The sequence below is a fragment of the Oncorhynchus mykiss genome, chromosome 5, assembly GCF_057628025.1.
Source record: "Oncorhynchus mykiss isolate SJ-2025 chromosome 5, ASM5762802v1, whole genome shotgun sequence".
Classification (NCBI taxonomy): Eukaryota; Metazoa; Chordata; class Actinopteri; order Salmoniformes; family Salmonidae; genus Oncorhynchus; species Oncorhynchus mykiss.
Window position 1 is genome coordinate 13251828 of NC_143026.1, and position 19823 is coordinate 13271650.

At 43.6% G+C, this 19823-nt stretch overlaps 1 protein-coding gene across 9 annotated transcripts in view; it reads left to right on the plus strand.

Annotated features, from left to right (window-relative positions):
- The window catches only part of dennd1a (DENN domain containing 1A), a 171130-nt gene that overhangs the window by 133017 nt on the left and 18290 nt on the right, over positions 1 to 19823 (plus strand). For 7 of the 9 annotated variants that reach the window (XM_036976815.2, XM_036976818.2, XM_036976816.2 and 4 more), the window contains 7 exons: positions 2749 to 2874; positions 14684 to 14785; positions 14886 to 14973; positions 15734 to 15774; positions 15970 to 16041; positions 17985 to 18041; positions 18805 to 18969. In XM_036976815.2, coding sequence (XP_036832710.1) covers positions 2749 to 2874; positions 14684 to 14785; positions 14886 to 14973; positions 15734 to 15774; positions 15970 to 16041; positions 17985 to 18041; positions 18805 to 18969 — 651 coding nt within the window. Of the gene's footprint in view, positions 1 to 2748; positions 2875 to 14683; positions 14786 to 14885; positions 14974 to 15733; positions 15775 to 15969; positions 16042 to 17984; positions 18042 to 18687; positions 18970 to 19823 lie in introns of all 9 variants that reach the window. The other 2 variants (XM_090233752.1, XM_090233753.1) reach the window with 1 other exon arrangement.

Below are 19823 nucleotides of genomic sequence, written 5' to 3' on the forward strand. Positions count from 1 at the left end.
AGTTTTAGACACATCTTAAGGATGATCAAAGGAAACAGGATGCTTTTGAGCTCAATTTCGAGTCTCATAGCAAAGGGTTCCGAATACTTATGTAAATAAGGTATTTCTGTTTTTCATTTTTAGTAAATTTGCTGAAATTTCTATTAAAAAAAACGTTTTTTGCCTTGTCATTATGGGCTATTGTGTAGATTGATGAGGGGGGAAAAAACAATTTAATCCATTTTAGAATAAGACTGAAATGTAACATAGTGTGGAAAAAGTCTGAAAACTTTCCGAATGCACTGTATGTGTGATGCTAGCCACTGATCTCTTTTTGTCTCCTGTCAGATGTCCAGTTCTTATAACATTTAAATGGGACAGATCCTAATTGAATTACTCATTTTAAGGTTGACTCAGCACATATTAAAGTGTGTGTCTGGCAGTATCACTGGGGAACATCATAGGGCACCCATAAAGCCCCCCCGCTCCCAGGAACGGCGTAAAGCTTTAAGAGACTTCCGTCCTGTCATTACACACTTATTCACATCTCTTTTTTTATTTTATTTTGTATTTTTATCACAAGGCTGTAATTCTGGATTTTATTGGGTTTTGATGTATTTTCATTTGTTTCTGTAAATGTGTGTTGAGAGGGGGAGATTATCAAGAGGGTGTTTGTATGTGTGTCTGTTCTGGACAGGTAATGGAAGTATTAAGGAGGCATTAGGAGGTAGTGGAGCTGCTGATGTTACTGAGTTGGAGGAAGCAAGCAAAGCTCTCATGTCATTATACCATCAGATCAAAGACATGTGCAATGACTCAGTACAGTAGGATCAAGGTCCTGATATGCAGCTGATTAGTTACAGCCTACCACACCAGCCCAACTCACCTGACCAAGTGTGTTGAGCTGGAACAAAAGCACACCCACTAGCTGTCCAGGAAGAGAGTTGGCCACCTCTGGTGTTGATGAGGTGACATAGGAAGTGTAGTTGGTGACGTGGGAAGTGTAGTTGGTGACGTATTAAGTGTAGTTGGTGACGTATTAAGTGTTGTTGGTGACGTATTAAGTGTAATTGGTGACGTATTAAGTGTAGTTGGTGACGTATTAAGTGTAGTTGGTGACATATTAAGTGTAGTTGGTGACATATTAAGTGTAGTTGGTGACATATTAAGTGTAGTTGGTGACGTAGGAAGTGTAGTTGGTGACATATTAAGTGTAGTTGGTGACGTATTAAGTGTAGTTGGTGGCGTATTAAGTGTAGTTGGTGACGTATTAAGTGTAGTTGGTGACGTATTAAGTGTAGTTGGTGACGTATTAAGTGTAATTGGTGACGTATTAAGTGTAATTGGTGACGTATTAAGTGTAGTTATTGAGGTAGGAAGTGTAGTTGGCGAAGGTATTAAGTGTAGTTGGTGACGTAGGAAGTGTAGTTGGGGACTTATTAAGTGTAATTGGTGACGTATGAAGTGTAGTTATTGAGGTAGGAAGTGTAGTTGGCGACGTATTAAGTGTAGTTGGTGACGTATTAAGTGTAGTTTGTGACGTATTAAGTGTAGTTATTGAGGTAGGAAGTGTAGTTGGTGACATAGGACGTGTAGTTGGTGAAAAGGGGACCACATTACGAGAATGTAGCATGGTGTTTTCCAGTGCTCTTTGTCTTTTTCCCATTACTCTTTCCTTAAACATGAAGTATGACAGTTTATTGTGCGTGATGTTCTACCCGAATGTAAAAATCCAAAGTCCCTCCTGGACACGCTGATTAACGTGAGCTTTACAATCGGCATTTCAAAACCACTATTTTCAATATCCTCCAAACAAATGAGACAGGAAAATACAGCAACATTTAATTTGCGTGTCTCATCTGCCTCTGCTGTTGAAGAAAACAAACCCAGGTTAGGTCATGGCAAATCAAACCCAGGTCATGGCAAATCAAACCCAGGTCATGGCAAATCAAACCCAGGTCATGGCAAATCAAACCCAGGTCATGGCAAATCAAACCCAGGTCATGGCAAATCAAACCCAGGTCATGGCAAATCAAACCCAGGTCATGGCAAATGCCACAAAAAATCTGTGTTCTTTACTACGGGTTATTTTTCTGGTCGAGTTTTCTGCTTTGGGGGAGGCAAATCTTTTGCTAACAATGTAACCGAGCATCTTTAATAACCGGGGGAGCTCACCGTGGGAGAGAAGTGGCGGGGTAAGAGAGAGCGAAGACAGAAGGAGAAAGGATTACTTCAGCCCCGTGCGCTCGCTCCCGGCTAGTGCATTAGCCTAAGCGGCCGTCTCATGGAGTGTATTCATGTAGAATAACGCTGTTGTTGACTCGTGGGCCGCTTTTCCAGCGGTGTGGTGCCTACGGATGCAAGCAAGCGAGAAGGGAGAGAGGGCGGCTGTAGCCTGGGGAAGGGCTGATTAAAGGAGGCCCTGGATCAGACACTTCCTGAGGGATAGGAGGCCTGGGGGGAGAGAGTCTTTCAGTCCATTTCTGCGGGAAGAAGAGGAACGAAGGGAGGGACGAGGGATGAGATGTTTGGAGGAAAGCAGAAAGGAATGGAGGAATGGATGGGTGGATGGAGAGAGAGAGCGATAAATAAAGACACTGGTAAGGTGAAAGAGATGGACGAAGGTAGAGAGTGGGGTAAAATATTTTGGGGTATGGATGGATGAAAAAATGACCTATGAATGCACCTATGACTATAAATGATGCAGTCCTTATGTAGACTCCATAAACAATAATAAGGTAACTGTTTGTTGTTGTTGTTTTCCCCCAGGTGTCATCCTTAAAGAATCGCCTGAAGAAGGTTTCCACGACGACGGGAGATGGCGTGGCCCGAGCTTTCCTCAAGACACAGGCCGCTCTCTTCGGCTGCTACAGGAACGCGCTGCAGATCCAACCGGTGAGACAGACTGAGGGAGAACGAAAGAGGGGAAGGAGGGAGGGAAGGTTTACAGTTAGTAGTGAGCGAGAGAATGAGAGAGAGTGACACACACAGACACGGAGCGAGCTGTTTTTCTTTCCTGGCAGCTCCTCTATATCACCATGGTAATGGTATATGATGACAGTGTGTTTGAATGGGAACAGCCAGCCAGCGCTCGGTCTACTCTGTACCTGCATCAACACTAGGCATGGTTGTGCCGGACCACTAATTATTCTACTATTCCGCCATATGTCGTCAAAAAAGTCTGATCCTTGCGTCGCCCAACCCAATGCGTCTATTTTAAAATCATCTCTCCCGGACATTTACATATTTTAGACGGGGGCAATATGAATAAAACAAATAGAGGTGTCAATCAAGGACTTCCGTGCGCTAGGACGGCATGGTGTGTGTCTGTGTGTGTCTGCCCACTGTTTGAATAATAGCATTAGTGATGCAGATCCCCGTATCCCCCCAGTGTTTAGAGGGGGGTCTGGAGGACAGAATAGCCCCCCTACGTGGGGTACCGGTCCACCCACCAGGGGAGACAGAAAGGGGACACACGTCCTAACAATGGCCCAGCTGGTGCCCCTGCACTACATATGGGGGAGCCAGCGCCTTCCTTCCACCTCCAAGCTGTCACTACGCTGTGGCTAACCCTATAAACCCTCAACTCTAACCCCTAAACCCCTAACCTGTACTCTGGCTGAACCAAGGCCTCTTCTGCCTAGGAGACACTGGGGAGTTTTTATTGTGTGTGCTTTGGCCCATTCGGTGTCCGACATTTCTTGTGACCCACCATGTGGATGGTGTATTTCTAGTCAGGACCCAAAATGAATCCAATAAATGACCCGGGCCACCCACTGTCACCGGATATCCTGCTCTCATCGTTATCATGGAGCTGGTCAGAAAGAGATATAGCCCTGATATTGCTGAAGCTTTTTTTAATATATTTTTTTATTCTTCTTTCTTGCTTTCTTACAGTGTTATAATGATGTGCAAATAGTACAAAAGTACAAAAGGGAAAATGAATAAACATAAATAGTGGAGTTTGTTCTTCACTGGTTGTCCTTTTCATGTGGCAACAGGTCACAAATCCTGCTGCTGTGATTGCACACTCACTCTCTCTCTCTCTCTCTCTCTCTCTCTCGCTCTCTCCCTGCACCTCTTCTCTCTCTCCCTCTCTTTATCTACCTCTACCTCCCCACCCCTCTCTATCTCTTTCTCTTTCTCTCTCTCTCTCTCTCTCTCTCTCTCTCTCTCTCTCTCTCTCTCTCTCTCTCTGTCTCATGCTCGGCGCTAGTTGTCATTAAGTCTGAACTGCAGAACCAATTAGTTTGATCCAGAGGGGATGTGATGTGCAGCAGCAGTATGGACAGTGGGGATAGGAAGGGGCGTGTGTGTGTGTGCGTGCTCTCTTATTTGGCAATGGACCTCTTAGCTATGCTTGGATACACATCATCAAGACAGGACAAGATACTGTACAAAAACACCCGACAGACACTCAACCATACAGAGGCAAACTCACTCACACACACACACACACACACACACACACACACACACACACACACACACACACACACACACACTAGACAAGCAGAGCAGCCCAGAGAAACAAACACGTTCTCACTAAGCAGTTGTGTCTTGTATGAGTTGTTGTGTGGTGTGTGTTGACCCACTTATTGCTTTCCCTGTGAGTTTACTCTGAGTGTGCAAAACATTATGAACACCTTCCTAATAATGAGTTGACCCCCCCCCCCCTTTGCCCATAGAACAGCGTTAATTCATCAGGGCATGGACTCTACAAGGTGTCGAAGCATTCCACAGGGATGCTGGCCCATGTTGACACCAATGCTTCCCACAGTTGTGTAATATTGGCTGGATGTCCTTTGGGTGGTGGACCATTCTTGATACACAGGAAACTTTTGAGCGTGAAAAACCCAGCAGTGTTGCAGTTCTTGACACACTCAAACCAGTGCACCTGGCACCTACTACCATACCATGTTCAAACGCACTTAAATCTTTTGTCTGGAGACTGGCTAGGCCACTTTTGTCTTGCACATACACAATCCATGTCTCAATTGTCTCAACGCTTAAAAGTCCTTCTGTAACCTGTCTCCTCCTCTTCATCTACACTGACTGAAGTGGATTTAACACGTGATGTCCATAAGGGATCATAACTTTCACCTGGATTCACCTGGTCAGTCTGTCATGGAAAGAGCAGGTGTTCCTAATGTTTTGTATAGTCAGTGTATTTGTGAGCTTTACAACATGTTCCAAACTGACGTTTCATACCGCTGGTTGACAAATCACTATTAATACATGTTTAAGTGGCCTCTAACAGTGACAAACACACACACACACACATACACGTACGTACGTACGTACGTACGTACGTACGTACACTCAGATTCAGTCAGTGATCTTACAGCCACACAGTAACATACGCATACATTTTGTACAGATGTAGGATCTTAATTTGAGCCAGTTTGCTACAGCAGGAAAATAACACATGTTGACTATAATTAATGGACATTGTAGTAGGGGTTGATACACTACCTGACCTAAAGTATGTGGACACTGGCTCGTCGAACATCTCATTCCAAAATCATGGGCATTAATATGGAGTTGGTCCCCCCTTTGCTGCTATAACAGCCTCCACTCTTCTGGGAAGGCTTTCCACTAGATGTTGGAACATTGCTGCGGGAACTTCCTTCCATTCAGCCTCTAGAGCGTTAGTCAAGTCGGGCACTGATGTAGGGTGATTAGGTCTGGCTCGCAGTCGGTGTTCCAATTCATCCCAAAGGTGTTTGATGGGGTTGAGGTCAGGTTTCTGTGCTGGCCAGTCAAGTTCTTCCATAAAGATCTCGACAAACCATTTCTGTATGGACCTCCCTTTGTGCAAGGGGGCATTGTCATGCTGAAACAGGAAACTTTTGTCACAAACTGCTGCCACAAGTTGTAAGCACAGAATTGTCCAGAATGTCATTGTATGCTGTAGTGTTAAGATTTCCCTTCACTGGAACTAAGGGGCGTAGCCCGAACCATGAAAAAGAGGCCCAGACCATTATTCCTCCTCCACCAAACTTTACAGTTGGTGCATACATTGGGGCAGGTAGCGTTCTCCTGGTCGTCCGCCATACCCAGATTTGTCAGTCGGACTGCCAGATGGTGAAGCGTGATTCATCACTCTAGAGAACATGTTTCCACTGCTCCAGAGTCCAATGGCGGCGAGCTTTAAACCACTCCAGCCGGCACTTGGCATTGCACATGGTGATCTTGGCTTATGTGCGGCTGCTCAGCCATGGAAACCCATGAAAGTCACTGAGCTCTTCAATAAGGCCATTCTACTGCCAATGTTTGTCTATGGAGATTGCATGACTGTGTGCTTGATTTTATATACAGTGGGGCAAAAAAGTATTTAGTCAGCCACCAATTGTGCAAGTTCTCCCACTTAAAAAGATGAGAGAGGCCTGTAATTTTCATCATAGGTACACTTCAACTATGACAGACAAAATGAGAAGAAAAAAAAGCCAGAAAATCACATTGTAGGATTTTTAATGAATTTATTTGCAAATTATGGTGGAAAATAAGTATTTGGTCAATAACAAAAGTTTATCACAATACTTTGTTATATACCCTTTGTTGGCAATGACAGAGGTCAAACGTTTTCTGTAAGTCTTCACAAGGTTTTCACACACTGTTGCTGGTATTTTGGCCCATTCCTCCATGCAGATCTCCTCTAGAGCCGTGATGTTTTGGGGCTGTTGCTGGGCAACACGGACTTTCAACTCCCTCCAAAGATTTTCTATGGGGTTGAGATCTGGAGACTGGCTAGGCCACTCCAGGATCTTGAAATGCTTCTTACGAAGCCACTCCTTCGTTGCCCGGGCGGTGTGTTTGGGATCATTGTCATGCTGAAAGACCCAGCCACGTTTCATCTTCAATGCCCTTGCTGATGGAAGGAGGTTTTTCCTCAAAATCTCACGATACATGGCCCCATTCATTCGATCCTTTACATGGATCAGTCGTTCTGGTCCCTTTGCAGAAAAACAGCCCCAAAGCATGATGTTTCCACTCCCATGCTTCACAGTAGGTATGGTGTTCTTTGGACGCAACTCAGCATTCTTTGTCCTCCAAACACGACGAGTTGAGTTTTTACCGAAAAGTTAAATTTTGGATTCATCTGACCATATGACATTCTCCCAATCTTCATCTGGATCATCCAAATGCTCTCTAGCAAACTTCAGACGGGCCTGGACATGTACTGGCTTAAGCAGGGGGACACGTCTGGCACTGCAGGATTTGAGTCCCTGGCGGCGTAGTGTGTTACTGATGGTAGGCTTTGTTACTTTGGTCCCAGCTCTCTGCAGGTCATTCACTAGGTCCCCCCGTGTGGTTCTGGGATTTTAACTCACCGTGATCATTTTGACCACACGGGGTGAGATCTTGCGTGGAGCCCCAGATCGAGGAAGATTATCAGTGGTCTTGTATGTCTTCCATTTCCTAATAATTGCTCCCACAGTTGATTTCTTCAAACCAAGCTGCTTACCTATTGCAGATTCAGTCTTCCCAGCCTGGTGCAGGTCTACAATTTTGTTTCTGGTGTCCTTTGACAGCTCTTTGGTCTTGGCCATAGTGGAGTTTTGTAGTGTGACTGTTTGAGGTTGTGGACAGGTGTCTTTTATACTGATAACAAGTTCAAACAGGTGCCATTAATAGAGGTAATGAGTGGAGGACAGAGGAGCCTCTTAAAGAAGAATTTACAAGTCTGTTAGAGCCAGAAATCTTGCTTGTTTGTAGGTGACTAAATACTTATTTTCCACCATAATTTGCAAATAAATTCATTTTTTCTCATTTTGTCTGTCATAGTTGAAGTGTACCTATGATGAAAATTACAGACCTCTCTCATCTTTTTAAGTGGGAGAACTTGCACAATTGGTGGCTTACTAAATACTTTTTTGCCCCACTGTACATGTCAGCAACGGGTGTGGCTGAAATATCCAAATCCACTCATTTGAAGGGGTGTCCACATACTTTTGTATATATAGTGTACATTTTTCGTTTGGGAAAATTAAGTCTGAAATTTGATAGTGCTAATGAGGGGCGTTATCACTGGCGTGTGTCCTTCTCCTCCTCCAGTCTGTCCGGGGGTCCAGACCTCTCATCTCTACAGTAATGATATGATCTCCACAGAACCATTAGAGGACGGCAGGCAACCCTTCTAACGTGCTAATGTCCTGCTGGCCAGGTGGTCTCTCACACACGCACTCACACAAACGCACACTGCTCGCACAAACACAAACACACAGTTAATATGGACAAAATGGTTGCGCTCCTGTGTGTGTGTGTGTGTGTGTCACCTAATGCTCAGTAACAGTGGCAGGTGTCGTCTAAGCATGTTTGGGGAATATGCTCCTCTCAGGCCCTGGTAAACGCTCCCCTCACAGGAGACAAGTCATGCTCTCCTCTGGCTCTAGTTTACAGTTCAGCCTCCTTGACATGAGACTTAGTTAAGGATGACTGAATGTCTGTGTGTGTGAGCAGGCAGGTTACCCATGAAAGAAATCCGTATTCTACGTCCATCCATATCTGAGGATGTTCTGGAGATGATGTGGAAACTGGCCACTAGGGGCAACAGTGAGCACTGTTACCTTCAAGTAGTTTTCGGTTTTGCTAGGGCATTGGGGACGGGGATGGTGGATAAGCGTAAGCATCTGCCTCTGATTCCAAAGGTTGCCAGTTCAAATCCAGTGATAGAAAGTTTTTATTTAAGCCTCTCCCAGTCCTTAACCCTTACCTTACCATGCTGAGTCAATGTCTAAACTAACCCGTACCTTACCATGCTGCGTCAATGTCTAAAATAACCCTTACCATGCTGAGTCAATGTCTAAAATAACCCTTACCTTACCATGCTGAGTCAATGTCTAAACTAACCCTTACCATGCTGAGTTAATGTCTAAACTAACCCTTACCATACCATGCTGAGTTAATGTCTAAACTAACCCGTACCTTACCATGCTGAGTCAATGTCTAAACTAACCCTTACCATGCTGAGTTAATGTCTAAACTAACCCTCACCTTACCATGCTGAGTTAATGTCTAAACTAACCCATACCATACTGAGTTAATGTCTAAACTAACCCTTACCATGCTGAGTTAATGTCTAAACTAACCCTTACCATGCTGAGTTAATGTCTAAACTAACCCTTACCATACTGAGTTAATGTCTAAACTAACCCGTACCTTACCATTCTGAGTTAATGTCTAAACGAACCCTTGCCTTACCATGCTGAGTCAATGTCTAAAATAACCCTTACCTTACCATGCTGAGTCAATGTCTAAACTAACCCTTACCATGCTGAGTTAATGTCTAAACTAACCCTTACCATACCATGCTGAGTTAATGTCTAAACGAACCCTTGCCTTACCATGCTGAGTTAATGTCTAAACTAACCCGTACCTTACCATGCTGAGTCAATGTCTAAACTAACCCTTACCATGCTGAGTTAATGTCTAAACTAACCCTTACCTTACCATGCTGAGTTAATGTCTAAACTAACCCTTACCATACCATGCTGAGTTAATGTCTAAACTAACCCTTACCATACCATGCTGAGTTAATGTCTAAACTAACCCGTACCTTACCATGCTGAGTCAATGTCTAAACTAACCTGTACCTTACCATGCTGAGTCAATGTCTAAACTAACCCTTACCATGCTGAGTTAATGTCTAAACTAACCCTCACCTTACCATGCTGAGTTAATGTCTAAACTAACCCTTACCATACCATGCTGAGTTAATGTCTAAACTAACCCTTACCATACCATGCTGAGTCAATGTCTAAACTAACCCGTACCATACCATGCTGAGTCAATGTCTAAACTAACCCTTACCATGCTGAGTTAATGTCTAAACTAACCCTTACCATACCATGCTGAGTTAATGTCTAAACTAACCCTTACCTTACCATGCTGAGTTAATGTCTAAACTAACCCGTACCTTACCATGCTGAGTCAATGTCTAAACTAACCCTTACCATGCTGAGTTAATGTCTAAACTAACCCTTAACATACCATGCTGAGTTAATGTCTTTAACTAACCTATACCTTACCATGCTGAGTTAATGTCTAAACTAACCTATACCTTACCATGCTGAGTTCATGTCTAAACTAACCCTTACCTTACCATGCTGAGTTCATGTCTAAACTAACCCTTACCTTACCATGCTGAGTCAATGTCTAAACTAACCCTTACCATGCTGAGTTAATGTCTAAACTAACCCTTACCATACCATGCTGAGTTCATGTCTAAACTAACCTATACCTTACCATGCTGAGTTAATGTCTAAACTAACCCGTACCTTACCATGCTGAGTTAATGTCTAAACTAACCCTTACCATGCTGAGTTAATGTCTAAACTAACCCTTACCATGCTGAGTTAATGTCTAAACTAACCCGTACCTTACCATTCTGAGTTCATGTCTAAACTAACCCTTACCATACCATGCTGAGTCAATGTCTAAACTAACCCTTACCATGCTGAGTTAATGTCTAAACTAACCCTTACCATACCATGCTGAGTTAATGTCTAAACGAACCCTTGCCATACCATGCTGAGTTAATGTCTAAACTAACCTATACCTTACCATGCTGAGTTAATGTCTAAACTAACCCTTACCATGCTGAGTTAATGTCTAAACTAACCCGTACCTTACCATTCTGAGTTCATGTCTAAACTAACCCTTACCATACCATGCTGAGTCAATGTCTAAACTAACCCTTACCATGCTCAGTTAATGTCTAAACTAACCCTTACCATACCATGCTGAGTTAATGTCTAAACGAACCCTTGCCATACCATGCTGAGTTAATGTCTAAACTAACCCTTACCATACCATGCTGAGTTAATGTCTAAACTAACCTATACCTTACCATGCTGAGTTAATGTCTAAACTAACCCGTACCTTACCATGCTGAGTTAATGTCTAGACTTAATCTTAAATTTGGCGTTTGGAACAGCTTTGAAATTTTACATTTGAGAAACATGGATGAACTGGTCTAATGGTCTAATTCTGACATGAGACTGTGAGAGCTGGTAGGTATGAGAGCAGTGCTAGGTGTGTGTGTGTGTGTGTGTGTGTGTGTGTCGTGTGTGTGTGTGGATCGTGTGTGTGGATCGTGTGATGCGATCGGACAGTGCTAATCTGCTATCAGCCCCCCACACTGACAGCTAATTAACAGGATGAGCCTCGGACTGCTGATGGAGAGAGAGAGAGAGAGAGAGAGGAAGACAATGGTAGAAGGAGAAAGAGGGGTAGAGGTGGCTTATTAACATGCACAGTATACTGTACTCCTTGCAACGTACAGTGAGGGAAAAAAGTATTTGATCCCCTGCTGATTTTGTACGTTTGCCCACTGACAAAGAAATGATCAGTCTATAATTTTAATGGTAGGTTTATTTAAACAGTGAGAGACAGAATAACAACAACAAAATCCAGAAAAACGCATGTCAAAAATTTTATAAATTGATTTGCATTTCAATGAGGGAAATAAGCATTTTTACCCCTCTGCAAAACATGACTTAGTACTTGGTGGCAAAACCCTTGTTGGCAATCACAGAGGTCAGACGTTTCTTGTAGTTGGCCACCAGGTTTGCACACATCTCAGGGGGATTTTGTCCCACTCCTCTTTGCAGATCTTCTCCAAGTCATTAAGGTTTCGAGGCTGACGTTTGGCAACTCGAACCTTCAGCTCCCTCCACAGATTGTCTATGGGATTAAGGTCTGGAGACTGGCTAGGCCACTTCAGGACCTTAATGTGCTTCTTCTTGAGCCACTCCTTTGTTGCCTTGGCCGTGTGTTTTGGGTCATTGTCATGCTGGAATACCCATCCACAACCCATTTTCAATGCCCTGGCTGATAGGAGGTTCTCATCCAAGATTTGACGGTACATGGCCCTGTCCATCGTCCCTTTGATGTGGTGAAGTTGTCCTGTCCCCTTAGCAGAAAAACATCTCCAAAGCATAATGTTTCCACCTCCATGTTTGACGGTGGGGAAGGTGTTCTTTGGGTCATAGGCAGCATTCCTCCTCCTCTAAAGACGTCGAGTTGAGTTGATGCCAAAGAGCTCCATTTTGGTCTCATCTGACCACAACACTTTCACCCAGTTTTCCTCTGAATCATTCAGATGTTCATTGGCAAACTTCAGACGGGCATGTATATGTGTTTTCTTGAGCAGGGGGACCTCGCGGGCGCTGCAGGATTTCAGTCCTTCACAGCGTAGTGTGTTACCAATTGTTTTCTTGGTGACTGTGGTCCCAGCTGCCTTGAGATCATTGACAAGATCCTCCCGTGTAGTTCTGGGCTGATTCCTCACCGTTCTCATGATCATTGCAACTCCACGAGGTAAGATCTTGCATGGAGCCCCAGGCTGAGGGAGATTGACAGGTCTTTAGTGTTTCTTCCATTTGCGAATAATCGCACCAACTGTTGTCACCTTGTTACCAAGCTGCTTGGCGATGGTCTTGTAGCCCATTCCAGCCTTGTGTATGTCTACAATCTTTTCCCTGACATCCTTGGAGAGCTCTTTGGTCTTGGCCATGGTGAAGAGTTTGGAATCTGATTGATTGATTTCTTCTGTGGACAGGTGTCTTTTATATAGGTAACAAACTGAGATTAGGAGCACTCCCTTTAAGAGTGTGCTCCTAATCTCAGCTCGTTACCTGTATAAAAGACACCTGGGAGCCAGAAATCTTTCTGATTGAGAGGGGGTCAAATACTTATTTCCTTCATTAAAATGCAAATCAACATTTTTTACATGCGTTTTTCTGGATTTTTGTTGTTGTTATTCTGTCTCTCACTGTTTAAAAAAACCTACCATTAAAATTATAGACTGATCATTTCTTTGTCAGTGGGCAAACGTACAAAATCAGCAGGGGATCCCTCACTGTACGTATACAGCACAGTTTTACTTAAGCAATAAGGCATGAGAACCCAGGGATTAAAGTGTGAAAAACACAGACTAAGTAAGGGTTATTCTTAGGCCCAACCCAGAGCGAAGGGAAACAGCCCTTAGGAGGGAGTTGTATACAATAATTATTCGGTTTGAGTGCTTTTATAAAACTGTTGTCAACATATTTTTTTTTAAAGATTAACAACATTTTTTCCATTAAAATTTGTATTTTATTAAGTAAATATATTTATTTCATCCTTCCACCAGATGATATGTCTGGGGAAAAGCCAGTTGTTAGTTCTGAGATTCAGAAGTTGCTAGTCAGACAGGCTGGTTGCTCATTCTATTCATTCTATAGGAAATGGTTGGTATGCTAAGCAAGTCATTGGCATGTAGCTATGCAGGCTAGCTACTTCTCTGCTAGCTAGCCAACTAAGACTAACACACAATCACTTCAAGCAGACGAAATTACAGAAAACTATGTCCATTTTTGTTTGTTTTACCTTTGTTTCTATTGCCAATGATTTGTGTGTATCCATTATAATGATCCTGATAAATGAATTTGCCTGGCTTAGAGAAGCGGTCAGTCTCTATGCAACATGTTCATATGGCACAACGGGGACAAATCCCCAATGTTGCAAACCTAATTCTAAGCTAGGCTACATGCATGGGGAGATAATGTCTTGACCCTTTTTTTCCAGGGGAGATGAAGTTTATGAATGGCCTGGCTGGACTTTGACAATTTAAAAGGAACTGTTAACAGGCGTTACACAGGGATTGTGATAATAATAACTCCTTGCTATCAACCAATCAGCATCCAGGATCCAAACAAATCGTTTTAGAAATGTGTTTAAAGGAGCTACATCTAATATTTTCACATTGTATTTCACCAAATAAAGAAGTCTTAACTGGATGTTGGAAAGTGGTTGTAAAGATGGACTAGGGTTAGTGGTAGGTAATGTTCAGTATCTCCCTTGGTGTCTTTCTCCTATTTCGCTCTTTCCTCCACCATTCTCTCTGTATGTTATCTTATTCTCCCTGCCCTCAATTTCTCCTCTTCTCTACCTCTCCTCCTTCTCTTACGTACACATTCCAGAGGAGAGCAGCTTTCGTCGAGGAAAGTTGGAGGGAAAATGTAATCCGTGCAAACAAACTGTAATACACACCTAAGACACACACATACAAACACACACATACAAACACACACACACACACACACACACACACACACACACACACACACACACACAATGTTGGACACAAGGAAAGTTACACTAATATAGTATGTCTAGTTCCACTCCTGCTGTCCCGTGTCTTACGCAGCAGTGCCATCTAGTGGTCAAAATAGGTTTTCATACTCCACCTCCAAAAAAAGGAAACTATTAAATACTATTACATTTTATTTAACCTTTATTTAACTAGGCAAGTCGGTTAAGAACAAATTCTTATTTACAATGACGGCCAAACCCGGACGACGCTGGGTCAATTGTGCGCCACCCTATGGGACTCCCAATCATGGCTAGATGTGATACAGCCTGGATTAGAGCGCTGCGCCACTCGGGAGGAAATCTTTATTTAATTTACTGTGGTTTTGTTTTCTATTCAGCCTATTTGATTAAATGTCGTTCTTTAAACTTGTAAAATATATATATAAAACGTATATAAAAAACAAAGATCACTTCATAGTCGTGGATTGGAAGAGAAACTAAATGTTGATATGTCAAACACGCATTAGTAACGGCCATTGTAAAAACACATTGAATGCCAAACCAGATCCAAGATGTCACTGGATATACTTTCTGCTGATTGGTCCATGTTTTTGTGTACCTTCAGGGAGAGCCAATAACGTTCAGTGAGGAGGTCTTTGTGACCCACCGCTCCAGTGCCATGAGACAGTTCCTGCAGAACGCCATCCAGCTGCAGCTCTTCAAACAGGTACACACACACACACACACACACACACACACACACACACAATAATAGGCACACACACACCCCATTTCTCATTGGAATAAACCTTTCTCCATCTCTGTAGTTCATCGATGGCCGCTTGGACCTGCTGAACGCTGGTGAGGGCTTCAGTGATGTTTTCGAGGATGAGATCAACATGGGAGAGTATGCAGGTGTGAATACAATCATATCAAAAAAATGACTCGTTTTTTTTTTTTTACTCTGTCTCAAAGCACTTGACTTGATCTTTGGTTGGGGACCGGCAGACATTTTATGCGCCTCCAAGGTCACCATAAACCAGTAGGCACGAAACAGAAGTCAACGTTTTGAAACTGAAGTAGACAACTCCCTGTCCAATAACAATGCTCATTGATGTTCTCTGTTTAAAAATGTATTAAAACAATTCAAGAATACTGCTATTCTTGGGTTAGGGACATTGAGACGTCCACTGCTATAGACGTTAGTAATGAGACATGGGTTAGGGACATTGACTCCTCCACTGCTATAGACGTTAGTAATGGAACATGGGTTAGGGACATTGACTCCTCCACTGCTATAGACGTTAGTAATGGGACATGGGTTAGAGACATTGACTCCTCCACCGCTATAGTAATGGGACATGGGTTAGGGCAGTGGAGAAGTCAGTGGTCCTAACTCATGTCCCATTACTAATCTGTATAGCAGTGGAGAAGTCAGTGGTCCTAACTCATGTCCCATTACTAATCTGTATAGCAGGGGTTCCCAAATGTTTTGCTTTGCGACCCACCAATTAAGGTGTCTGTTGAGTCGTAACCCACCTTAAGGGTTGAGCAGTGAAAAAGCAGTCCCGACCCACAGTTTGGGAACCACTGCTCTATAGAATATAGAATGGTCCACTGTGTTAAGACGTTGACCTTTCACCCTTGTGACCTCTCCTCTGTGTTAACTCCAAAGGCAGCGACAAAAACTACCACCAGTGGCTATTCACAGTAAAGGTAGGTCCTACATTTCAACCCATAAAAGTGCCCATATTTAACACAGTCACATGAGTAAATAAACTGTTGATTTCTCACATGCTGAGAGAGAAAGTTTAGGGATTTTTTTTATGGTAGAAAACAATGGCAACATTTCTATGACTGTTGCCATGTAATTGTTAGCTGTGCCGCTAACAATGGCTTTGTCTTCAACAGAAAGGGGGCGGTGCTATCTTTAACACAGTGAGGACCAAGGCTAACCCGGCCATGAAAACTGTCTATAAGTTTGTAAGTGTCCCTCTATCATGACAATTACACCATGACACTCCCAAAATATTTCACTGTTAACTCTCGCCATATTGCTGCCTCTTTAAAGGGGCCATCTGCAGTTCAAACAATAACAAATTGGTTTTGGTAATCAGCTTAGGGATGTGGCTGGAGAAATGTAACCACTCTCAAATTAATAGACAGCTCTGGATGCATGGACTGACCATCCATGATATTCAAATGATAGTTTTAACCATGTTTTGAAGCTATATAGTGTTTGTTTACAATTACATTGTTTACAAACAATGGCGTAAAACAAGCTTATATTTTGGGATCTGATGGAGTACAAGCGTTGAACTAAGCTCATGAGGCATCTAAGTTATTTTCTTCAAGAATCAATGGTTATATACACTCACCAGCTAGTTTATTAGGTACACCCATCTAGTACTGGGTCGTTCCCCCCTTTGCCTCCAGAACAGCCTGAATTCTTCGGGGCGTGCATTCTCCAAGGTGTCGGAAACGTTCGTTGCTCAATTGGTATCAAGGGACCTAACGTGTGCCAGGAAAACATTCCCCACACCGGTACACCACCTCCACCCGCCTGTACCATTGACACCAGGCAGGAGGGGTCTATGGCGTCATGCTGCTTATGCCAAATCCTGACTTTGACATCAGCATGATGCAATAGTATTCGTCGGATCAGGCAATGTTTTTCCACTCCTCAATTGTTTACTGTTGGTGAATGCGTGCCCACTGGAGCTGCTTCTTCTTGTTTTTAGCTGATCAGAGTGGAACCCGGTGTGGTCGTCTACCGCAAAAGCCCATCCGTGACAAGGACACCACTGTTATTTATTTGTTTGTGGCCCGCCTGTTAGCTTGCACAATTCTTGCCATTTCCCTTCAATATCTCTCATCAACGAGCTGTTTTCGCCCACAGGACTGCTGCTGACTGGATGTTTTTTGTTTTTTGCACCATTGTAGGTAAACCATAGACACTGTCGTGCGTGAAAAGCCTAGCAGGGCGGTCATTTCTGAGATACTGGATCCGGCTCGCCTGACACCTACGATCATATCACGCTCAAAGTCGCTTAAGTCACTCGTTTTGCCCATTCTAACATTCAAACGAACAGTAACTGAACGTCTCTCTACCTGTCTTCCTGCTTTATAAAGCAAGCCACGGCCATGTGACTCACTGTCTGTAGGAAGGGTGTACCTAATAAACTGCCCAGTGAGTGTATGTACAGCGCATTCAGAAAGTATTCAGACACCTTCCCTTTTCCACGTTTACTTGCGTTACAGCCTTATTCTAAAATTGATTCAATTATTTCTTGTCCTCATCAATCAACACACAATAGCCTATAATGACAAAGCAAAGCAGGTTTTAAAATTGTTTTGCAAATGTATTAAACATAAAAAACAGATACCTTATTTACGTAAGACTCGAAATTGAGCTCAGGTGCTTCCTGTTTCTATTACTCATCCTTGAGATGTTTCAACAACTTGATTGGAGTCCACCTGTGGTAAATTAAATTGATTGGACATGATTTGGAAAGGTACACCTGTCTATATAAGGTCCCACAGTTGACAGTACATGTCATAGCAAATACCAAGCCATGAGGTCAACGGAATTGTCCGATTTTGTCGAGGCACAGATCTGGGAAAGGGTACCAAAACATTTCTGCAGCTTTGAATGTCCCCAAGAACACAATGGCCTCCACCATTCTTTAATGGAAGAAGTTTGGAACCACCAAGACTCTTCCTAGTTCTGGCATCCTAGCCAAATTGAGCAATCGGGGGAGAAGGGCCTTGTTCAGGGAGGTGACCAAGATCTGACAGAGTCCAAAAATGGATGAAGCAACTGCTGATAGCCCCTTTAAAGGTAGAACGCAAGATGACTCCTGACTTACAGACATCAACAGAAACTAAATCTGCTAAATAACCCTTTGTGTGTTTTCCCTCCAAAGGCTAAAGATCATGCCAGGATGGGGATAAAGGAAGTCAAGAGCCGACTAAAGCAAAAGGTACCTAGTTCTCTGTGTTCAGCGTTTGGGTTTTGTTCATCTTTATCAATGTTTGTCTTTGGTCCAAATCACCGCCTGAAGAACAACTTCACAGAACACAACTGGCACACACACAGACACACACACACAGACACACACACACACACACACACACACACACACACACACACACACATGCACACACAAATGCGCTGCCACTCAATGGACGACAGAATTCACTCACTGATGTTTTTTCCTCTCCCACACCTGGCTGTCACTCTTCCTTCCGCTGTGTGTTTATCTCTCCAACCTGACTCTCTGTTGACCTCTCACCTCTCCAACCTGATCCCCTTAACTTGACCCTCTCAACTTGACCTTCTGTTGACCTCTCAACTTGACCTCTCATCTTGACACTCTCAACTTGATCCTATGTTGACCTCTCACCTCTCAACTTGACCCTCCAACTTGACCATCTTTACATCTTTACAATTCTGCTCCTTCATCTTGGTCCTCTCCCTCTCTCACACCCTTTCTCCAAATATGGCCCTATTCTGTTCCTTAAATCCTCTATCTGACCCTCTAACCCCTATTTGGCCCTCCTTTTATCCTGCTTTGGCCATCCCCTACCCTCGTACCCCTCACCTATGCCCCCCCCCCTCCACTATAGCCCTGTAGGGCCTCTTCCCTCGACCTTCCACTCCCCCTCTCCCTGCATGGGGACCATCACCACCACTACCCCCTCCAGCCACGCCAACCTCCTCCGTATTCTTGTGCCCCTCTCCAGGAGCTGGCAGAGAATGGCTACTCCTCGACAGTGGGCACTGGTGGCACAGGAACGGGCACCGGGGAGGAGGGCACCACAGCCGGGTCGCCCACCTCCACAGACGGAAAGGACGGCAGCGCCCGCACCTGGGACGAACGGCGTCCTATCACTGTGCACTTTGGACAGGTGGGTGAGAGGAACAGGAGGGATAGAAAGGGGGGTGAGTTTGAGAGGTCAATGAGGGTGTGTGTGTGTGTGTGTGTGTGTGTGTGCGTGTGTGTGTGTGAGACAGAAGGCGTCCTATACTGTAAGTCTGCAAAACCATAAGCAGCATATAAAACCTCATATCTTCAACTGTCTAATCTCTCCTCACTGACTGTCAATCTGTTGGACTGACTGTTTTAATGCTGCTATATTTAGGAATGACATACAGTGCCTTGCGAAAGTATTCGGCCCCCTTGAACTTTGCGACCTTTTGCCACATTTCAGGCTTCAAACATAAAGATATAAAACTGTATTTTTTTGTGAAGAATCAACAACAAGTGGGACACAATCATGAAGTGGAACGACATTTATTGGCTATTTCAAACTTTTTTAACAAATCAAAAACTGAAAAATTGGGCGTGCAAAATTATTCAGCCCCCTTAAGTTAATACTTTGTAGCGCCACCTTTTGCTGCGATTACAGCTGTAAGTCGCTTGGGGTATGTCTCTATCAGTTTTGCACATCGAGAGACTGAATTTTTTTCCCATTCCTCCTGCAAAACAGCTCGAGCTCAGTGAGGTTGGATGGAGAGCATTTGTGAACAGCAGTTTTCAGTTCTTTCCACAGATTCTCGATTGGATTCAGGTCTGGACTTTGACTTGGCCATTCTAACACCTGGATATGTTTATTTTTGAACCATTCCATTGTAGATTTTGCTTTATGTTTTGGATCATTGTCTCGTTGGAAGACAAATCTCCGTCCCAGTCTCAGGTCTTTTGCAGACTCCATCAGGTTTTCTTCCAGAATTGTCCTGTATTTGGCTCCATCCATCTTCC